This window comes from Entelurus aequoreus, linkage group LG01 (assembly GCF_033978785.1).
Source record: "Entelurus aequoreus isolate RoL-2023_Sb linkage group LG01, RoL_Eaeq_v1.1, whole genome shotgun sequence".
NCBI lineage: Eukaryota > Metazoa > Chordata > Actinopteri > Syngnathiformes > Syngnathidae > Entelurus > Entelurus aequoreus.
This window is the reverse complement of record NC_084731.1, coordinates 72655876-72678543: the sequence shown is the minus strand read 5'-3', so window position 1 is coordinate 72678543 and position 22668 is coordinate 72655876. Positions and strand designations below refer to the sequence as shown.

At 39.8% G+C, this 22668-nt stretch overlaps 2 protein-coding genes across 2 annotated transcripts in view; both read right to left on the bottom strand.

Moving 5' to 3' along the window:
- The window catches only part of kif5aa (kinesin family member 5A, a), an 85835-nt gene extending 74959 nt beyond the window's left edge, over positions 1-10876 (bottom strand). The window contains exons 1-2 of the mRNA XM_062057693.1: positions 10421-10876; positions 1051-1138 (exon numbers count right to left, since the gene is read on the bottom strand). Of these exons, the coding sequence (XP_061913677.1) occupies positions 1051-1138; positions 10421-10549 (217 nt within the window). The 5' untranslated portion in view covers positions 10550-10876. The remainder of the gene's footprint in view (positions 1-1050; positions 1139-10420) is intronic.
- A 9050-nt stretch (positions 10877-19926) lies between these two features.
- The window catches only part of mbd6 (methyl-CpG binding domain protein 6), a 98710-nt gene continuing 95968 nt past the window's right edge, over positions 19927-22668 (bottom strand). The window contains exon 14 of the transcript XR_009827169.1: positions 19927-21086. The gene's annotated coding sequence lies outside the window, so the exon portion shown is untranslated. The remainder of the gene's footprint in view (positions 21087-22668) is intronic.

Sequence of the window (22668 nt, the reverse complement as noted above, 5' to 3'; positions counted from 1 at the left end):
GTAGCAGTTGTTGCTGAGGAAGCTGGATATCCTTTTTGCCAGGACAGAGAAAAATACTTTTCCCTCCACGTTCAGTAAAGCGATTGACCTGAACTGGCTGATGTTGGTTGAATTTTGCTCCTTGGGGATGAATATTCCAACTGCCTCTTGCCACTCCGCTGGAATGGATTGCTTCTTCCACACAACACTCATGAGCTTCCACAAGATTGTGGTCACTTGCGGACAGTTTTTATACACCTTGTAAGGAAGCCCGTTTGGTCCTGGTGCAGAGGCTGATCTGGCTTTCTTAAGGACTTCTTTAATCTCGCTCAGCCTAGGTGGGGAAGTGTCGAATGGGGTCTCTGGGGGGTCTGGACGTGGCACATGGCCTGGTGAACCAAGTGGTGTATCTTTGGCTGCATCCGTATACTGGTCCTTGATGTGTTGTTCCAGATCCTCTTTCGCGATGGACAGCTTGCCACTTCGCTTTTCATCCAGGAGCTGACGTGCAAACCGGAAAGGATCCTTGAAGAAGTCTTTTCTTTCCTTCTCCTTTCGTTTCCGGCGCCTTCTGAGTCTCTCTGCCCGATGCAGCTTATTACAGTATATGATTATTATTACAGTAGATGAGTTATTACAGTATATGATTATTATTACAGTAAATGAGTTAATACAGCAGATGATTATTATTACAGTAGATGAGTTAATACAGTAGATGATTATTATTATAGTAGATGAGTTATTACAGTATATTATTATTATTACAGTAGATGAGTTATTACAGTAGATTATAATTATTACAGTAGATGATAATTATTACAGTAGATGAGTTAATACAGTATATGATTATTATTACAGTAGATGAGTTAATACAGTATATGATTATTGTTACAGTAGATGAGTTAATACAGTAGATAATTATTATTACAGTACATGAGTTATTACAGTAGATGAGTTATTACAGTAGATGAGTTATTATTACAGTAGATGAGTTATTACAGTATATGAGTTATTATTATAGTAGATGAGTTATTATTACAGTAGATGAGATAATACAGTAGATGATTATACCTTTGACGATCTGCTTGGCACAGGTGTTGTACACCTGTTCCTGGGTGGTGTTGGTGGGAAAGACTCGGTCGAAAACGTACGACCTTCCCTGAAATATACAAAATGATTTGTCATGTAGTCATAAACATGATGTGGTCATTGTGAGGTCAAAGGTCATAAAGGGGAGACATGTGACCATACTTACAAAACAAAAAGTAATAATAATATTATTATAATTGAAAATACTTCTGCTTTGTTGATAATGAATTATCACTTTTTAGCATATTGCTTGTTGCTAGGCAGACTTCAAAGTGCCGTGTTGGCCAATAGGAGGGCAGGAATAGACTACATGTGTCTAAGAAAGTAATATTAGTTATTAAATCTGCTTATCCTAAAAAAAAGTTCATAGTGAACACAGGAAACGCTAACATTTAGCGCTAACTTACCAACGCTAAGCTAATCAAGAGATGGCACTTCTTTTTGTCCTGAAATATTATTTCGAACATTTCTTTCACACGCAAGCTAAACCATGCTAACCACAAAGATGTCATAAACATCATAGTACATATTTTAGGTCATAAATATTATATTCTGTATTTTAGGACATAAATATTATATTCCATAGTTAAGTCATAAATATTATATTCTGTATTTTAGGTCATAAATATTATATTCCATATTTGAAGTCATAAATATTATATTCCATATTGTAGGTCATAAGTATTATATTCCATATTTAAGTCATAAATATTATATTCTATATTTTAAGTCATGAATATGATATTCCATATTTGAAGTCATAATCAAATTCTATCATTTAAGTCATACACATCATATTTTATATTTGATGTCATAAATAGTATATTCCATATTTTAAGTCATAAACCTCATATTCTATATTTTAGGTCATAAATATTATATTCTATATTTGAAATCATAAATATTACATTCGATATTTTAAGTCATGAACATCATATTCCATATTTCAAGTCATAAATATGATATTTTATATTTTAGGTCATAAATATTATATTTTATATTTTAAGTCATAAATATTATATTTAATATTTTAAGTCATAATCAAATTGTATGATTTAAGTCATAAACATCTTATTCCATATTTTAGGTCATAAATATTATATTCGATATTCTAAGTCAGGGGTCACCAACGTGGTGCCCGCGAGCACCAGGTCGCCCGCAAGGACCAAATGAGTCGCCTGCTGGCCTGTTCTAAAAAAAATAAAATAAAATAAAATACAATTTTTTTTAAATCAACATGGAAAAAATACAAGATACACTTTCAATCAGTGCATCAACCCAAACAACCTCCCCCCCATGCACACTCATCCACATCCACTCACACAAAAGGGGTTATTTCTTTCTGCTACCAATATTCTGGTTCCCACAACATAGACAACACATCTGCAAGGGACACAGTCCCTGAAGCACACATGATTGTATGTGCTGATGGTCCACTAACATTTTCATTAATTACTATTTGTTATGTAATTATTTTTATATTGTTTTACTTTCTTTTTTATCAAAAAATATGTTTTTTATTTATTTATCTTATTTTATTTTATTTTTTTAAAAAGGACCTTATCTTCACCAGACCAGATTGTCAATGAAATTAGATTTGTTTAAAGGGTTTTTAAAACCAGGTCCAGTCCAGATAATGTCCAAATGGGACTCAGCACCACACACCTTCATTCATGTACACAGAAAAAAATTAGGGAACACAACAGATTGCATATAATTTATAAACAAAATTACATTTTCAAAATAAGCATTTATGTACAGTCCAGGCCACTCAAATTAGGGAACACAACAACAGAAAACATATAATCTATAAACATAATTATACTTTCAAAATAAGCCTTTGAGGACTTCTCATCTTTTTTTATGTTTTTTTGCATCATTATCGTTTTCAACCACGTTTTTTTTTGTTGATTGATTGAGACTTTTATTAGTAGGTTGCACAGTGAAGTACATATTCCGTACAATTGACCACTAAATGGTAACACCCGAATAAGTTTTTCAACTTGTTTAAGTCGGGGTCCACTTAAATTGATTCATGATACAGATATATACTATCATATATACTATCATCATAATACAGTCATCACATAAGATAATCACATTGAATTATTTACATTATTTACAATCAGGGGTGTGGAGGGGCGGGGGGGATATGGACATCAAGTAGTGGACATAAGAGAGAGAGAGAGAGAGAGAGATCAGAAGGCATAAGAAAAAGAAAAAGTATCTGCATTTGATTGTTTACATTTGATTATTAGCAATCCGGGGAGGGTGTTAGTTTAGGGTTGTAGCTGCCTGGAGGTGAACTTTTATTGCGGTTTTGAAGGAGGATAGAGATGCCCTTTCTTTTATACCTGTTGGGAGCGCATTCCACATTGATGTGGCATGGAAAGAGAATGAGTTAAGACCTTTGTTAGTTCGGAATCTGGGTTTAACGTGGTTAGTGGAGCACCCCCTGGTGTTGTAGTTATGGCGGTCATTTACATTAAGGAAGTAGTTTGACATGTACTTCGTATCAGGGAGGTGTAGCGGATTTTATAGACTAGGCTCAGTGCAGGTTGTTTAACTCTGTCCTCCATCTTGAGCCAGCCCACTTTAGAGAAGTGGGTAGGAGTGAGGTGGGATCTGAGGTGGAGGTCTAGAAGTAACCTGACTAGCTTGTTCTGAGATGTTTGGAGTTTAGATTTGAGGGTTTTGGAGGTGCTAGGGTACCAGGAGGTGAAACGTAACTTTCTAAAGTTAAAAAATACTAAATAAATGTTTTAAAGAAAGTAATACTAAGTGAATATCTGTTTTTGGCCTTAAAAATAAACCTTTTACAGAGTACTATAATTAAATTGACTAAATCATGACTGTCAATGAACTCTCCTAAAATAACAGAAACCACATCAAGCTTCATAAACAAACCAATCCTTAAACACATTTTTTCAACTTCCACCCAAAACGAAGACACAATATGACAATACCAAAACAAATGCAGGGTGGATTCAGACTCCTGACAACAAAATCGGCAATCATCTGACTCTGTCATATTCCATAATTTTAACATTTTCCCCGTGAGTAAGAAGTTATAAATAATTTTAATTTGAAAATAACGATTTTGCACATCGATAGTAGTTTTATAGATTAGTTTGAATATGGCATCCCATGGCAACGGGCAGTCAAAAAAGTCCTCCCATTTTCCATATGTGTTGTATGGGGCAGCCTTCAAGATTTCTTTATTAAATAAAAATTATATATTTTTCTATTTACTTTAGTTCCTTTTTGCCAACTAGAATTTCTTATTAGAGGTTTACAAACTAATAATTTAGTAGTTCCATAATTAATTATTTGTTTCCATCTTTTCCCAATGACTCCAGTAGTTGATTAAATGAAAAGCGTGAGCAAACATCACCATACATAGTTCTAAATTCATCATATTTCATAATTTTACCATTCTCATTGATAATATCATTGACAAAAATGATTCCTCTTTCAAACATGTTTTTCCCAAAAGAAAGGCTTTCCATCTATTACAATATTAGAGTTCATCCATATTATCTGCTGCAAAATATCGTCTCTTTTTTCTGGCACATTAAATTGAAAACACCACCATGAGTGGATTGTTTCCTTTATGAACCCCGCCATGTTTCCCAGCAGACTCTCTACATAAGAAAAATGGAAGGGGATCACTTGTAAAAAAGGATACAATTTATTTTGATACAGTGCATGTTTTTTGTCCAACAGGACACTTGTGTACCACTCGGTGTTTAAATACATCTTTGGAACAATTGATGCTTTTAAAGACAGACACATAGCTTCAAGGTTGAGAAGTTTCAGGCCCCCATATTCATACTCATTGTACAAAACCTTTCATTTAATCTTTTCTGGTTTGCCATCCCAGACAAAATCGAAGACCCTCCGCTCATAAATCTTAAAAAAGATTTGTGATGGACCTGGTAATGACAAAAACAAATAAATAAATTGAGGAATAATTAACGAGTTGACAATAGATATTTTACCATACAAGGTTAAGGATTTCCCTTTCCATAATTGCATAATTTTGTCCAGCTTTCTTAGTCGATTATCATAATTTACTGAGCCTAGATCTTCCAGATTCTCTGGGACAACAACACCAAGTATGTTAACTGGTCCATCTGTCCACAAAACAGGCACTTTGCATTCCATTCGAAAGGACGTTCCCTTTAGATTTCCGATCCTTAACATTTTACATTTATCATAATTAAGCTTAAGGCCAGATTGCTGTGAAAATCTGTCCAAAAGATTAAGAAGGTTCCGCAAACAATGAGGAAAAATCGTATCTTTGTGAATCAGCCTTTTCTGACATGAACTTCATCAAGAACAAACACAGAACACGCCTCACTGATGCACATCTGCAAGACTCACTCAGAGTTGCAGTGTCAAGTAACACACCAGAGTACAACACACTAGTTAATAACATGCAATGCCAGGCTTCCCACTAACTGACAAAGAAACAGATAACAGATTTGGTGTCCAGTTCAAAATGTGACATGATTTAAAAATTTGAGACTTGACTTTTGTATTTTACATGACTTATTATTTGTACAAACATGGTGCAAAGTAATTCATGATTTGTTAAAAAATGTTAGTGGCTAGCTAGTTAAAATGGGATATTGTGATTTTACAAGACTGTCTTAGAAGTTATCATTTGAAAATGTTCAATTTGAAAAATGTGCACTTAGATAAAATATAAAAATAAAGTGTTGCATATTGATATTTATCTGTTTCTATATATATTTATTGTGAGAAATCATTAAGATGATCAGTGCTTCCACAAAGATAAATATCATTAATTATTAATAATAACAAAGAGTTAAAAGTAAATTGAGCAAATTGGCTATTTCTGGCAATTTATTTAAGTGTGTATCAAACGGGTAGCCCTTCGCATTAATCAGTACCCAAGAAGTAGCTCTTGGTTTCAAAAAGGTTGGTGACCCCTGTTCTAAGTCATAAATATGATATTCTATATTTGAAGTCATAAACATCATATTCCATATTATAAGTAGCATTTCTGCTCTCCAGAGAAGCAGACATCAGTTGGGAGCCAAACAAGTCCAGAACCAAACAAGTCAAGACCCAAACAAGTCCATAACCAATCAAGTCCAGAACCAAACAAGTCCAGAATCAAACAAGTCCAGTACCAATCAAGTCCAGAACATCACTGCAAGATTACAAACCACACAGAAAAGTCCCATAATGCATTGCACCCACGAGGAGGAATCAGAGGACAACTTTTACAAGCGACACCACAGAACAGACCAGCAAAAGATAAATATGCAAAGGTGGGAATGGAGACCATCTGGTAATGGGAACACAAGGTATCGGTACCATGAACTGGAATGGGGAGGACTGTGCAGACAAGAACCTGGTCCTGGGAGGCACTCTCTTTCCCCATAAAGCCACTTGGGTATCACCTGACCTCAATACTGAAAATCAGATGGACCACATAAGCATCAACCGGAAGTTCAGATGCTCAGACCGTCACCTACTGACGGCTAAACTCCACCTGAAGAAGAAACGTTGCAACAACTCCCAAGACAAAGAGAGTCCAATTCAACACTCAGCTCTTCCAGGACTTAAGGAAAACTGAACTGTACCAAACCACCATAAAGGATAGGTCCCAAGGCCTACAAGAAGAAGACCCAACACCAGTGGAGGAGGAAGGAGACTCAACATCCAGCTCTTCCAGGACTTAGGGACGACAGAACTGTGCCAAATCACCATACAGAACAGGTCTTAAAGCCTACAAGAAGAGAACCAAACACCAGTGGAGGGGGAAGGAGACTCAACATCCAGCTCTTTCAGGACTTAGGGACAACTGAACTGTACCAAACCACAGGTTCCAAGCCCTACAAGAAGAGGACCAAAGACCAGTGGAGGAGAGTCCTGAGAAACATATATGGAAGGAGACCTGTACAGAAGTGCTGGTGAGAAAGCAAACAATCCACAAGTCACACTGAGAGGAACTGAAGACAGGAGGGTAAACAAGGACACAAGGTGGCAGCTCAAAGAGTATGAAGCTACAAACCAGGAGGTGAAGTGTTCCAAGAGATTATATTGAAGACTTGGCACAGCAAGCGGAGGGCGCAGCTTCAAAGAAAAACTTGAAGGAACTATACCAGACCACAAAGGATCTAGGCGGACAAACACACAAAGCAGAGCCAACTCCTGACCACCAAAGAACAACAGCAGAAAAGATGGACGGAGCACTTCAGGGAACTGGGGACGACTAGAGCAGCTGCCCAGATGGTGGAGGTAAACTGCAACCTGCCCACCAGATCTGAAGTAAAGAGGGCAATAAAGGGATCGTGCCGTGGACCAGATCCCTGCAGAAACCTTACGGGCTGCTCTAGAAACCTCAACTGCCATGTTTCACCAGCTGATCCACTCAGTGGCCTAGTGGTTAGAGTGTCCGCCTTGAGATCGGTAGGTTGTGAGTTCAAACCCCGGCCGAGTCATACCAAAGACTAAAAAAACGGGACCCATTACCTCCCTGTTTGGCACTCAGCATCAAGGGTTGGAATTGGGGGTTAAATCACCAAAAATGATTCCCGGGCGCGACACCACTGCTGCCCACTGCTCCCCTCACTTCCCAGGGGGTGATCAAGAGGATGGGTCAAATGCAGAGGACAAATTTCACCACACCTAGTGTGTGTGTGACAATCATTGGTACTTTAACTTTAACTTTAATTTATGGGAGGACGAGATCTTCCCAACGGACTGGAAGAACGGCCCAATGGCTGTTGTACCTGGAAAGGAGACCTCAGGGATTGAGGGATCTTGCAGCTATCAACACCCAATTAAATCAAATTATTTTGGGGGCTGATGTAAGACTGGTAGAGAACCAGGCTGGTTTCTGGAATGGAAAACTGTGCAGTGACCAAATTGCCAGCCTCAGGATCATCATGGACCAGACCATGGAACTGAACACCTCGTTTTTGTCAACTTCAGTGACTTTCAGAAGGCATTTGACCGCGTAGACCGCGTGTCCTATGGAGGATCATGTCTCACTGTAGGACCCCTCCACAAATCATCAAGACCACATGCCAGGGAATCTTTTTACAAACCCAACACCATATACAGGACTGTCTCAGAAAATTAGAATGTTGTGATAAAGTCCTTTATGTTCTGTAATGCAACTAAAAACATGAAAATGTCATACATTGTGGATTTATTACACATCAACTGAATATTGCAAGCCTTTTATTATTTTAATAATGCTGATTATGGCATACAGCTTAAGAAAACTCAAAAATCCTATCTCAAAAAATTAGAATATTTCCTCAGACCAAGTAAAAAAGAAAGATTTATAACAGCAAAACAAAATCAAACATTTCAAAATGTCAATTAATGCACTCAGTACTTGGTTGGGAATCCTTTTGCACGGATTACTGCATCAATGCGGCGTAGCATGGAGGCAATCAGCCTGTGGCATTGCTGAGGTGTTATGGATGCCCAGGATGCTTCAATAGCGGCCTTTAGCTCATTTGCATTATTGGGTCTGGTGTCTTTCAGCTTCTTCTTCACAATACCCCACAAATTCTCTGTGGGGTTCAGGTCAGGGGAGTTGGCAGGCCAATCGAGGACAGTAATGCCATGGTCAGTACACCAGTTACTGGTGGTTTTGGCAGTGTGGGCAGGTGCCAGATCATGCTGGAAAATGTAATCATCATCTCCATAGAGCTTTTCAACAGATGGAAGCATGTAGTGCTTGCTATTAGAAATATTTGACCATGCTATTACCATTGTAGTAGTACAGTAGTAGTAGTAGTACTGTAGTAGTACCGGTGTATCCACTAGAAGGAAGTAGACACTTGGTGTGTACTTTGACAATGAAGTAGACACTTGGCGTGTACTTTGACAATGAAGTAGACACTTGGTGTGTACTTTGACAATGAAGTAGACACTTGGTGTGTACTTTGACAGGGAAGTAGACACTTGGTGTGTACTTTGACAAGGAAGTAGACACTTGGTGTGTACTTTGACAATGAAGTAGACACTTGGTGTGTTCTTTGACAATGAAGTAGACAATTGGTGTGTACTTTGACAATGAAGTAGACACTTGGTGTGTACTTTGACAATGAAGTAGACACTTGGTGTGTACTTTGACAATGAAGTAGACACTCGGTGTGTACTTTGACAATGAAGTAGACACTTAGTGTGTACTTTGACAATGAAGTAGACAGTTAGTATGTACTTCAACAATGAAGTAGACACTTGCTGTGTACTTTGACAATGAAGTAGACACTTGGTGTGTACTTTGACAATGAAGTAGACACTTAGTGTGTACTTTGACAATGAAGTAGACACTTGGTGTGTACTTTGTCAATGAAGTAGACACTCGGTGTGTACTTTGACAATGAAGTAGACACTTAGTATGTACTTTGACAATGAAGTAGACACTTGGTGTGTACTTTGACAAGGAAGTAGACACTTAGTTTGTACTTTTACGATGAAGTAGACACTTAGTGTGTACTTTGACAATGAAGTAGACACTTAGTGTGTACTTTGACAATGCTCATGTTTCATTCAACAAACTGAAACAATCAAGTGTTTTTTACATAAATTAGAGTTTACTACTTTTTTTTGGAAATGTCATTTTTCCAAAGTAAAATGTTTGTCAACCCGAGCAAGATAGAAGTATTTGTTGTTTTGTGGGAGATAAAGATGTGATCTGGAATAACTCTAGAATAACTTCTTAATACCTTTTTAATACCTAGTGTGTGTGTGACAATCATTGGTACTTTACTTTACATTGGTGTGAATGAATGATGGGTTCCCACTTCTCTGTGAACGCTTTGAGTATCTAATAATAGAAAAGCGCGATATAAAATCTAATCCATTATTATTATTATACCTCTTGAAAAATGCTTGAAGAACTCTTCAATATTCATAAGTCACTTTTGAATCATTATTTTGGAAAAATCATGTTTAACAAACATTTCCTGATCAAGTTTTATATTTGACCAAATAAAGTTGTATATATTTATATAATAAAGTTGTATATATTTATACAATAAAGTTGTATATATTTACATAATAAAGTTGTACATATTTACAAAATAAAGTTGTATATATTTACATAATAAAATGTTATATATTATATAATAAATGTTATAAATTTATATAATAAAGTAGTATATATTATATAATAAAGTTGTATATATTTATATAATAATGTGGTCACCATTAATCAGCTTATTGCTCAGTGACATCAGTGCACGCGCACAATGCTGATGAAGCGATGACGTAAGCGGCGCCTCCCTTCTGTGTCACGTCACCAGCATTATGACGCTAATGCTCGTTGTAAGAATGTTGATGGCGGACTCACCCCGAGGGCCACCGTGTCGTCTGCGTGGAACTTGGGCAGGAAGACATCTCCTCGGATGATCTCGGCCTGGTTGAGAGGCCGGAAGCGGCACAGCACTTTGATGTTGCACTCGGCCGTTATGTCCGCCATGGCGCAGCTGCTGGGAGGAAGAGGAGGAGGATGAAGAAGAGGAGGAGGATGAAGAAGATGGAGATTGTTCTGGCAGGAGGATGAAGACTCTTCTTCTTCTTCTTGTGTCGCAGCTGACGATGTAGGATCAACAACAGCGAGGTCGCCTCACATCATCAACATCAATATAAATATACATATAAATATTAATATTAATATGAATGCTAGTTCTGTAGAGGCAAGAAAATGGCGCAGAGCTGCTGAGTGAAAGATGCAAGCCCGCACGTCGTCCGCCGCTCGCTCGTCTTCTAGTGAAGGTGACGATGCTGCTGGAAGGACGAGGAAGTGACGTCACAGCGCCCTCTGCTGGCAGCACGCAGAAGGGCGTGGTCAGCATCCGACCTCTTAAAGTGGTACACATCCCCCCTCCTGCATCCTTCCTTCCTTCCTCCCCTCCTGCATCCTTCCTTCCTTCCTTCGTTCCTTCCTCCCCTCCTGCATCCTTCCTTCCTTCCTCCCCTCCCGCATCCTTCCTTCCTTCCTTCCTCCCCTCCTGCATCCTTCCTTCCTTCCTCCCCTCCTGCATCCTTCCTTCCTTCCTTCCTTCCTCCCCTCCTGCATCCTTCCTTCCTTCCTTCCTTCCTCCCCTCCTGCATCCTTCCTTCCTTCCTCCCCTCCTGCATCCATCCTTCTTTACTTCCTTCCTTCCTTCCTTTCTCCCTTTCTTCCTTCCTTCCTTCCTCCCCTCCTGCATCTTTCCTTCCTTCCTGCCTACCCTCCTGCATCCTTCCTTCCTTCCTTCCTCTCCTCCTGCATGTTTCCTTCCTTCCTTCTTTTCTTCCTCTCCTCCTGCATCCTTCATCCTTCCTCTCCTTCTGCATCCGTCCTTCCTTCCTTCCTCTCCTCCTGCATCCTTCCTTCCTTCCTCTCCTCCTGCATCCTTCCTTCCTCCTGCATCCTTCCTTCCTCTCCTCCAGCATCCTTCCTTCCTTCCTTCCTCTCTTCCTGCATCCTTCCTTCCTTACTTACTTCCTACCCTCCTGCATCCTTCCTTCCTTCCTTCCTTCCTCTCCTCCTGCATCCTTCCTTCCTCCCTTCCTCCTGCATCCTTCCTTCCTTCCTTCCTTCCTCCTGCATCCTTCCTTCCTTCCTTCCTCTCCTCCTACATCCTTCCTTCCCTCCTCTCCTCATGCATCCTTTCTTCCTCCCCTCCTACATCCTTCCTTCCTTCCTCCCTTCATACATCCTTCCTTCTCCCCTCCTACATTCTTCCTTCCTCCCCTCCTACATCCTTCCTTCCTTCCTCCCCTCCTGCATCCTTCCTTCCTTCCTCTCCTCCTGCATCCTTCCTCCCTTCCTCTCCTCCTACATCTTTCATTCCCTCCTCTCTTTCGTGCATCCTTCCTTCCTCCCTTCCTGCATCCTTCCTTCCTTCCTCCCTCCACATCCTTCCTTCCTTCCTCCCATCCTGCATGCTTCCTTCCTTTCTCCCCTCTTACATCCTTCCTACCCTCTTCCCCTCCTGCATCCCCTCCTCCTGTCCTCTAGGAGACATGATGCATCCTCCCCTCCTGTCCTCTAGGAGACATGATGCATCCTCCTCTCCTGTCCTCTAGGACAGTGGTCCCCAACCTTTTTGTAGCTGCAGACCAGTCAACGCTTGAAAATTTGTCCCACGGACTGGGGGGGGGGGGGTGGGGGGTGGGGGGTGGGGGGGGGGGTGGCTTATGGTATTTATTTTTATTTTTTTATTTTTTTTGTCATAAAGAAATACAATCATGTATGTTTACGGAGTGTATCCCTGCAGACTGTATTGGTCTATATCAGGGGTCGGCAACCCGCGGCTCCGGAGCCGCATGCGGCTCTTTGACCACTCTGATGCGGCTCAGCTGCATACTTGCCGACCCCCCCCCCCCCGATTTTCCCAGAAGACTTATGGATCTCAGTGCCTCTCCTAGATAACTCCCAGGGCAAATAAAATCCTATTTTCACTCTAATTACTAAATTAAGGGCGTGCCCTAATTGCACTGCAGTAATTGTCTTCTATAGCATTTACAAACAGCGTGCCAGCCCGGCCACATGTTGTATGTAGCTTTTGCTTGCACACGTAGGAGACAGCAAAGCATACTTAGTCATCAGCCACACAGCTTACACTGACGGTAGCCGTATAAAACAACTTTAACACTGTTACGTTACAAATATGCGCCACACTGTGAACCCACACCAAAAAAGAATGAAAAACACATTTCTGGAGAACATCCCACCGTAACACAACATAAACACAACACAACCAATACCCAGAATCCCATGCAGCCCTAACTCTTCCGGTCTAGATTATACACCCCCCCCCCCCTCCGTGCGTCGGTTGAGCGGAAGAGTTAGTGCTGCATGGGATTCTGGCAGTGGCGTGCGGTGACGTTCATGTCAGGTGAGGCACTGACTTTATCACAGTCAGATTTACAAACATATGAACCCTAAAGAGTATCTTATTCACAATTTGATTGGCAGCAGTTAACGTGTTATGTTTAAAAGCTCATACCAGCATTCTTCCCTGCTTGGCACTCAGCATCAAGGGTTGGAATTGGGGGTTAAATCACCAAAAATTATTCCCAGGCACGGCGCCGCTGCTGCCCACTGCTCCCCTCACCTCCCAGGGGGTGAACAAGGGGATGGGTCAAATGCAGAGGACAAATTTCACCAAACCTAGTGTGTGTGTGACAATCATTGGTACTTTAACTTAACTTTAACTTTACACTTACAAACTGTAGCACACAATAAAGCACATTTAATTAAAAAACGTTATTATGGTCTTACCTTTACTTATAAATGCGGGAGCGTTGTGAATGAATGAAATATGAAATCCGTGCTGCATTCTGCAGGTGTACCTAATGTTGTGTCCCTGTTCACGGCTCCTCCGGCGCGCCGCGCGAGCATTGTTGTTTTTGCACTTTTTGGCTTCTTGTTAAGTGACTTTTTTTGGGTGGATTCGGTCTTGCACGTGGAGGGTTTGGGTGTGGGCTTTGGTTGGTGTGGCGCTCCCGTCGGGCGATGCATTCTGCGGCGGGAGTGTTAACCGGCACCAGGAGGCGGGGTTATGAGACGAGCCTCACACAGTGTGTCTTGGCAGCAGTTTTATGATCGCTCAGCACTAAAAATACGTTACACACATACAGTTGTTGACAAAATACACTGTACATTATACACCTCAGCTAACTAAACTATGGAAATGTATAATATAATTCATATAGCAATACAGTCTCACTGCACAGCAGGCCAGCAGTTAGCCGAGTCATTGCGCACAATCCATGTTGAGGGCGAGGCACAACGCAGTGACGTGCCTCAACTGGCTGCTGACACCACACCGTCTCTTCTCAGTATTTGAACGGCAAATGTGAAAATAAAAATAATCTAAAACTGGTGAAGTTAAATGGAAAATAACTTTAGTATAATCACTGGATACATATAACAATGTAATGTTTTTTTTTTTCTTTTTACTTTTTTTTTCTTTCCATGATGGCAGGTGAGGCCGTGCCTCCCCTGCCTCTAGTGACTGCACGCCACTGGATTCTGGGTATTTGTTGTGTTGTGTTTATGTTGTGTTACAGTGCAGATGTTTTCCAGAAATGTGTTTGTCATTCTTTTTTGGTGTGGGTTCAAAGTGTGGTGCATATTTGTAACGTAACAGTGTTAAAGTTGTTTTATACGGCTACCGTCAGTGTAAGCTGTGTGGCTGCTGAGCTAGTAAGCCTTGCTGTCACTAACGTGAGCAAGCTGAAACTGCATTCTACATGTAGTTGAGCAGGTACACTGTTTGGACAGGCTGTAGAGGGCGCCAAAAGCAGTGCCATCACGCCCTGATATTCGGGAGTCTCCCAGAATTAATGAGAGGGTTGGCGAGTATGATGCTGTCAAGCGCCATTCATTCAAAACTCGCGGACCGAACTAACATTAAATTTCCATATTAAGATGCGTGCCGGTGCGTGTGTCTGAGACCCCTGGTTAACATAGCACAAAGCAATTTAAGCTTTGTATGCGGTGTTTTTCATTTAAAATTTTAAAACATTTTTTGTGGCTCCCATTATTTTCTTTAATTTGTGAAACTTGCCAAAATGGCTCTTTGAGTGGTAAAGGTTGCCGACCCCTGGTCTATATTGATATATGATTTATATATTGTGTTTTTTATGTTGATTTAATAAAAAAAAAACTAAAAAAATTGTTTAATTTCTTGTGCGGCACGGTACCAATAAACATATATATATGTATATATATATATATATATATATATATATATATATATATATATGTATATATATATATATATATATATATATATATATATATATATATATATATATGTATATATATATATATATATATATATATATATATATATATATATATATATACATATATATATATATATATATATATATATATATATATATATATACATATGTATATATGTTAGGGGTGTGGGAAATAATCGATTCGAATTCGAATTGCGATTCTCACGTTGTGCGATTCAGAATCGATTCTCATTTTTAAAAAATCATTTTTTTAATTTTATTTTATTATTATTTTTAATTAATCAATCCAACAAAACAATACACAGCAATACCATAACAATGCAATCCAATTCCAAAACCAAACCCGACGCAGCAACACTCAAAACTGCAATAAACAGAGCAATTGAGAGGAGACACAAACACGACACAGAACAAACCAAAAGTAGTGAAACAAAAATGAATATTATCAACAACAGTATCAATATTAGTTAAAATTTCAACATAGCAGTGATTAAAAATCCCTCATTGACATTATCATTAGACATTTATAATTTAAAAAAAAAAAAGAACAATAGTGTCACAGTGGCTTACACTTGCATCGCATCTCATAAGCTTGACAACACACTGTGTCCAATATTTTCACAGATAAAATAAGTCATATTTTTGGTTCATTTAATAGTTAAAACAAATTAACATTATTGCAATCAGTTGATAAAACATTGTCCTTTACAATTATAAAAGCTTTTTACAAAAATCTACTACTCTGCTTGCATGTCAGCAGACTGGGGTAGATCCTGCTGAAATCCTATGTATTGAATGAATAGAGAATTGTTTTGAATAGGGAAAAAATTCGATTTTGAATCGAATCGTGACCCCAAAAATCGATATTGAATCGAATCGTGGGACACCCAAAGATTCACAGCCCTAATATATATATATATATATATATATATATATATATATATATATATATATATATATATATTTATATATATATATATATATATATATATTAATATATATATATATATTTATATATAAATTATTATTAATAAATTATATGAATAAATACAAATACTCTTTATGGTGGTAGAGGAGTTAGCGTGTCCCAATGATCTTAGGAGCTATGTTGTCCAGGGGCCTCTATGCTCCCTGGTAGAGTCTCCCAAGACAAACAGGTCCTCGGTGAGGGATCAGACAAAAAGAAGCTCGAAAACTACTATGAAGAGACATAATCAAGGACCGAGGTTTCCCTTGCCCAGACACTGTTCAGCGGGGCCCCCCTCTGGAGCCAGGTGGAGGCTGGGCACGATGGCTTGCACCCATGGGGTCCAAGAGGGCACAGCCCAAAGAGACAACGTTGGTCCCTCCTCCAATGGGCTCACCACCCAAAGGAGGGCGTAAAGAGGTCGGGTGCAGTGTGAGCTGGGTGGCAGTCTAAGGCAGGGCACTTGGCGGTCCAATCCTCGGCTACATAAGCTAGCTCTTCGGACGTGAAATGTCACCTCGCTGGGGGGAAGGAGCCTGAGCTGGTGCACAAGGTGGAGAAGTTCCGGCTAGATATAGTCAGACTCACTTCGACTCACAGCAAGGGCTCTGGAACCAGTTCTTCCAAAAGGGGCTGGACTCTCTTCCACTCTGGCGCTGCAAACAATGAGAGGTGACAGGCTGGGGTGGCAATTCTTGTTGCCCCCCGGCTCAAAGCCTGCACGTTGGAGTTCAACTCAGTAGACAAGAGGGTAGCTTCCCTCCGCCTCCAGGTGGGGGGACGGGTCCTGACTGTTGTTTGTGCTTATGCACCAAACAGCAGCTCAGAGTACCCACCCTTGTTGTAGTCCTTAGAGGGAGTACTGGAGAGTGCTCCCTCAGCTGATTCCCTTGTTCTACTGGGGGGCTTCAACGCTCACGCTCAAAGTAAAGCTGCTGCTCCACATGGAGAGGCGTGATTGTGAAGAATGGCCGCCCGGATCTGAACCAGAGTGGTGTTTTGTTATTGGACTTTTGTGCTGGTCACAGGTTGTCCATAACAAACACCATGTTCCAGAGATGTGGACTCGAGTCACATGACTTGGACTCGAGTCATGAATTTGATGACTTCAAGACTCGACTTGACAAAATGTAAAGAGACTTGCAACTCGACTTAGACTTTAACATCAATGACTTGTGACTTCACTTGGACTTGAGTCTTTTGACTTGACAAGACTTGCTACTTTCCACAAAACCCAAAGATTAAAAAGTTATTCAGAAGTGCTCCGCAGCTTTAATTTTGTACGTGTCTGTCTATCTAATAGCATGTGTGCTGCGTGTCAGTGTGTGTGCTCTCAGTACAATTGCCAATCAAATTAGAGCTACGTTGTTTTCATCACACAGCCTTCATCCAATCAAATTGCAGGACAACCACCGAACAAGAGTTGTCAAACAACACGCCAATGAGAAAGATTTATACCAAAGTTGGTTTCGTTCGGGTATTAAAACTACGACTTGGTCAACAAAAAACGAACTGCAGTATGCTAAACATGCAGTTTGAATATTACAGACGGAGACGCAACAACTTCCAACTTCGTTCAACATTTGAAGTTGCACAAAGAAGGGTAAGTTTTGAATGTAAGCTAATGTTTATTGGCTAAGTAACGTGACTTTTATTTGCTGTGTAGTTAAATCAGTGATGCTGTAAACTCAATGCTAACGTTATAACCATAGACATCTTATAAGGGTACGCAGCATCGAGCGCTACTGCCTACTGGCGCTGATGAGACGCGGGGCCGCCATCTTGGAGTGGTGATCAGTGCAATTCATTTGGCAGGAGCAATGAACTGTCAGCACAATTTAATTCATCTCACTACATCTTACAGCTATTTTTAAGTTGAAGAAACAATATGATTAGGTTATAAATACATGTGTATATCCTACATAAACAATGTATGAATACATTAGATATCTATAACTTATAGACTGTATCTCTGTTGCTGCAGCAGCAGAGAGTTTATTCTGTCTTGACACTTTGTATTGATATTTTGTATTACATACTTCCCTACATGATCATGTTTACAGTGATTGTTTTATATGTATTTTTTATGTATGTCGCTTTGGATAAAAGCGTCTGCCAAATACTTCAACATAAACATATACATATAAACACCTGAAAGTCTTTATATCAGCTAAAACCACCAATCTGTTTCACTGGATTCAGAATAAAACCAAATTCTGTCTTACCCAACAATGTTAGTATTTGAATATTGTTAATTGAAGACTTATTCCTGGTTACAGTTATACTGTTAAGAAAGTATTGTCTTATATTTTGCCTAAAATGAGAATGCATCATAATCAGTGGCGGCTGGTGAATTTTGTTTTAGGTGGGGCTGAAAGTTTGCAAACCAAACCCCTGTAGGGGGGTCATCCTCCCCCAGAAGATTTTTTTGGGATTTTCACATACAAATATTGAAGATCTTTGCTCCTTCTCAACTCTGTGCAAATATTCTTTTCACAAAATACAACCAATAGTACGTTAATGTCAAATCTTACTTGTGAAAAGTAATTTGAGCAGGAAAACGCTGAACACCAGCCCGGCATCTTTGTTTTCTACCTGTCAACTGTCAGTTTAGGCTGCTCGCCGGCTCCTCATCACCACTTCAAGATGGCGGCCAAATTGCTCGCGTCACAGCAGCCAATGCTGCGTCTACTTATAAGATGTCTATGGTTATAACGTCAATACAAACACGGCAATCTGTTGCGTTCACTGCAGTTCGCTACCTTATTCATACTTTTTGTCAAGTGATTGAATTTTTTTTTTGTTGTTGTCATCTTACAAAATACAATCATGCGTGCTTACGGACTGTATCCCTGCAGACTGTATTGATCTATATTGATATATAATGTAGGAACCAGAAATATTAATAACAGAAAGAATGAGTGTAAATGGGGGAGGGATGTTTTTTGGGTTGGTGCACTAATTGTAAGTGTATCTTGTGTTTTTTATGTTGATTTAATAAAAATAAAAACATTATTATTATTTTTTTTTTCTTGTGCGATCCACAGACCGGTACCGGCCCGCGGCCCGGTGGTTGGGGACCACTGCTATACGGTATAGTGTTCTGTGGTTACTTTTTGGTTGGCCAAGCGGACGTGAGGACAGGCTGTCCTCACTCAGGTCCGCACGGACCTGGAGGGGGCGTGCCTTAAGTCCGGCTGGAAATCGGGAGAATGGTTGTCCCGGTCAGCACGGTGGAGGAGGGGTTAGTGCGTCTGCCTCACAATACGAAGGTCCTGAGTAGTCGTGAGTTCAATCCCAGGCTTGGGATCTTTCTGTGTGGAGTTTGCATGTCCTCCCTGTGACTGCGTGGGTTCCCTCGGTACTCCGGCTTCCTTCCACCTCAAAAGACATGCACCTGGGGATAGGTTTATTGGCAACACTAAATTGGCCCTAGTGTGTGAATGTGAGTATGAATGTTGTCTGTGTTGGCCCTGTGATGAGGTGGCGACTTGTCCAGGGTGTACCCCGCCTTCCGCCCGATTGTAGCTGAGATAGGCTCCAGCGCCCCCCGCGACTCCGAAGGGCATAAGCGGTAGAAAATGGGTGGATGGATGGGGTTGTCCCGGTAGATTTTCGGGAGAGGCACTGAAATTCGGGAGTCTCCCGGAAAATTCGGGAGGGTTGGCAAGTATGAGTCCTTTACATAACGTTACGTTAGTCAATGCATCACACACAGTAACGTAACGTTAGACGGCGGTCAGCAGCACCGCGTATTTTAGCCACCTACAAAAAGACAAACATAGTCATATGAAGGTCAGTTAAAATGTATACTATATTAAGAATATGAGTACATATTGCATAGGGCCCTGACATCTAAAACGTACAACTCTGTTCATTGTTATGTTCATGTATTTGTTATGTTTTTCATGTGTACGCACACATCAACACACATACAGTATGAGATGAGATCAATGAGATAAGGTAAGAACGGAATAGAAACTGCTGTGGAACTAGTTACAATGCAATATGCCATGGAAATACAATGTTAACACTTTTGTGCAAATAAGTACAGTTGCACTTGTTTTTTCAAAATGTGTTTATTCTGTAAAGGAATGAGTTAAATGTTTAAAATGACTGGTTAATAGTGCTATTATGAAGTGCAATGTCAGCACTATTTTTTTTCCTGCAAATTCAAATGCACTTTTTTAAATAAATAAATACAGCGTTTTAAAAGCACACACAATCTGTGTAAATATATTAGTCTGTGGTTAAAAGGACTTGAAATGACTCAAAACTCAAAATGCAGGACTTGGGACTTGACTTGAGACTTTCCAGTCTTGACTCTGGACTTGACTCGAGACTTGAGGGCAAAGACTTGAGACTTACTTGTGACTTGCAAAACAATGACTTAGTCCTACCTCTGCCATTTTCAAACATAAGGGTGTCCATATGTGCACTTGGCACCAGGACACCCTAGGCCGCAGTTCCATGATCGACTTTGTAGTTGTGTCATCGGATTTGCGGTCTCATGTTTTGGACACTCAGGTGAAGAGAGGGGCGGAGCTTTCTGAACGGCTTCAAAACGATTCTGGACCACCATCCGCCGTCTCAGGAAGGGGAAGCAGTGCACTGTCAACACCGTGTATGGTGTTCTGCTGACCTCGACTCAGAATGTTAAGGATCGGTGGAGGGAATACTTCAAAGACCTCCTCAATCCCACCAACACATCTTCCTATGAGGAAGCAGTGCCTGAGGACTCTGTGGTGAACTCTCCTATTTCTGGGGCTGAGGTTGACGAGGTAGTTAAAAAGCTCCTCGGTGGCAAGGCCCCGGGTGTGGATGAGATCCGCCCGGAGTTCCTTAAGGCTCTGGATGCTGTGGGGCTGTCTTGGTTGAAAAGACTCTAACATTACGTGGACATAGGGGCGGTACCTCTGGATTGGCAGACCAGGCAGGGTGGTGGTTTCTCTCTTTAAGAAGGGGAACCTGAGGGTGTGTTCCAACTATTGTGGGATCACACTCAGCCTTTCCGGTAAGGTCTATTCAGGTGTACTGGAGAGGAGGCTACGCCAGACGAACCTTGGATTCAGGAGGAACAGTGTGGCTTTCTTCCTGGTGGTGGAACAGTGGACACATGGAGAGGAACCAGATGAGGTTGTTCAGGCATCTGAACATACCACCGGGTAGGAGGCCACAGGGAAGACCCAGGACACGTTGGGAAGACTACGTCTCCCGGCTGGCCTGGGAACACCTCAGGAACCTCCGGGAGGAGCTGGAAGTTTGGGCTTCTCTGCTTAGGCTGCTGCCCTCAAGAAGATGGATGTATAAATATCAATATTACAGAATTGTTTTGGTGCAATACTTCCAACAATAAAAATACAATTGTAATTAATTAATTAATTACATTTTATGTTCAAATGTTTACTTTTACATATTATTTACTTATGTACAATTTATTTGTATCAAATGATTTAACAAAATAGGCCAGAAGTGGTCATAAAAAATAAATATCTGAAATGACTTGAAATAAACACAAATGTTTTATTGATTGAATAATAAATACATCTAATTAGCTTTTATTGTAATTTTAAATACAAGTATTCAACGAAATATTTAGACTTTTCCCCAGCAACAATTCACTTGTAAAGAGTGAATACAAATGCAAATTAATTTTGTATTATTAATAAATCACTCCAATGTTTTAATGTAATTTTTTTCAAATCAACATGAAAATAACAATGTGCCTTTTGCAAACAAATAAAGCATATTTGATGTTTAAGTGTTGTATTTCTATGAAGATATCTGGAATTATTAAATATCAGCAACTATAATTATTTGTATTTTTTGATCAAAGATTCCATATTTGATTGTACTCCACATAAATGTACAAAATGATAACAATAAATTTAATATAGACTTAGATTGTCATTCTCTAAGTTTTACATTAAATTATTTCATATACTGTATACAGTACATCTGCAAAGTATTGACAGGGTTTCACTTTTTCCACATGTTCTGTCCTCAAAATTCTACACACAATTCTCCATAATGACAATGTTATTATGGAGTTATTATTAGAGGATTGCAACAACACAGTAGAGTATTTTCTGTAAATAGTTTAATATTAAATAAAAAAAAAGACTCCATATAAAAAAAGAAAGCTACAGTCCACAATTTAATTGTTTTAAAGAGAGGCATTTAAATCATAAGTGAGGGGGTGAAAGACATTCACTGTACATATGTACACACATCCAAGTCTATAGAAATTGCATAATTTGCTTTTTTCCCCACTTTGATGTTTTTACTTCCTGTTCAACAGTTTTTACGTCCTGTTCAACACACACAGGATGATTATTATTCCAAATACTACTTTTTAGAGCATGAATACACCGAAGACATGGTGGCTCTCCCTCAACCTCACTGCTTGACCCACTCACACTTCAAACAACCCACTCACACTTCAAACAACTGACTCACACTTCAAACAACCCACTCAGACGTCAAACAACTGACTCACACTTCAAACAACTGACTCACGCTTCAAACAACCCACTCACACTTCAAACAACTGAATCACATTCAAACAACTGACTCACACTTCAAACAACCCACTCACACATCAAACAACTGACTCACACTTCAAACAACTGACTCACACTTCAAACAACCCACTCACACGTCAACAACTGACTCACACTTCAAACAACTGACTCACACTTCAAACAACCCACTCACACTTCAAACAACCCAATCACACTTCAAACAATGTAACTGACTCACTTCAAACAACGTAACTGACTCACACTTCAAACAACATAACTGACTCACAATTCAAACAATGTAACTGACTCACACTTCAAACAACGTAACTGACTCACACTTCA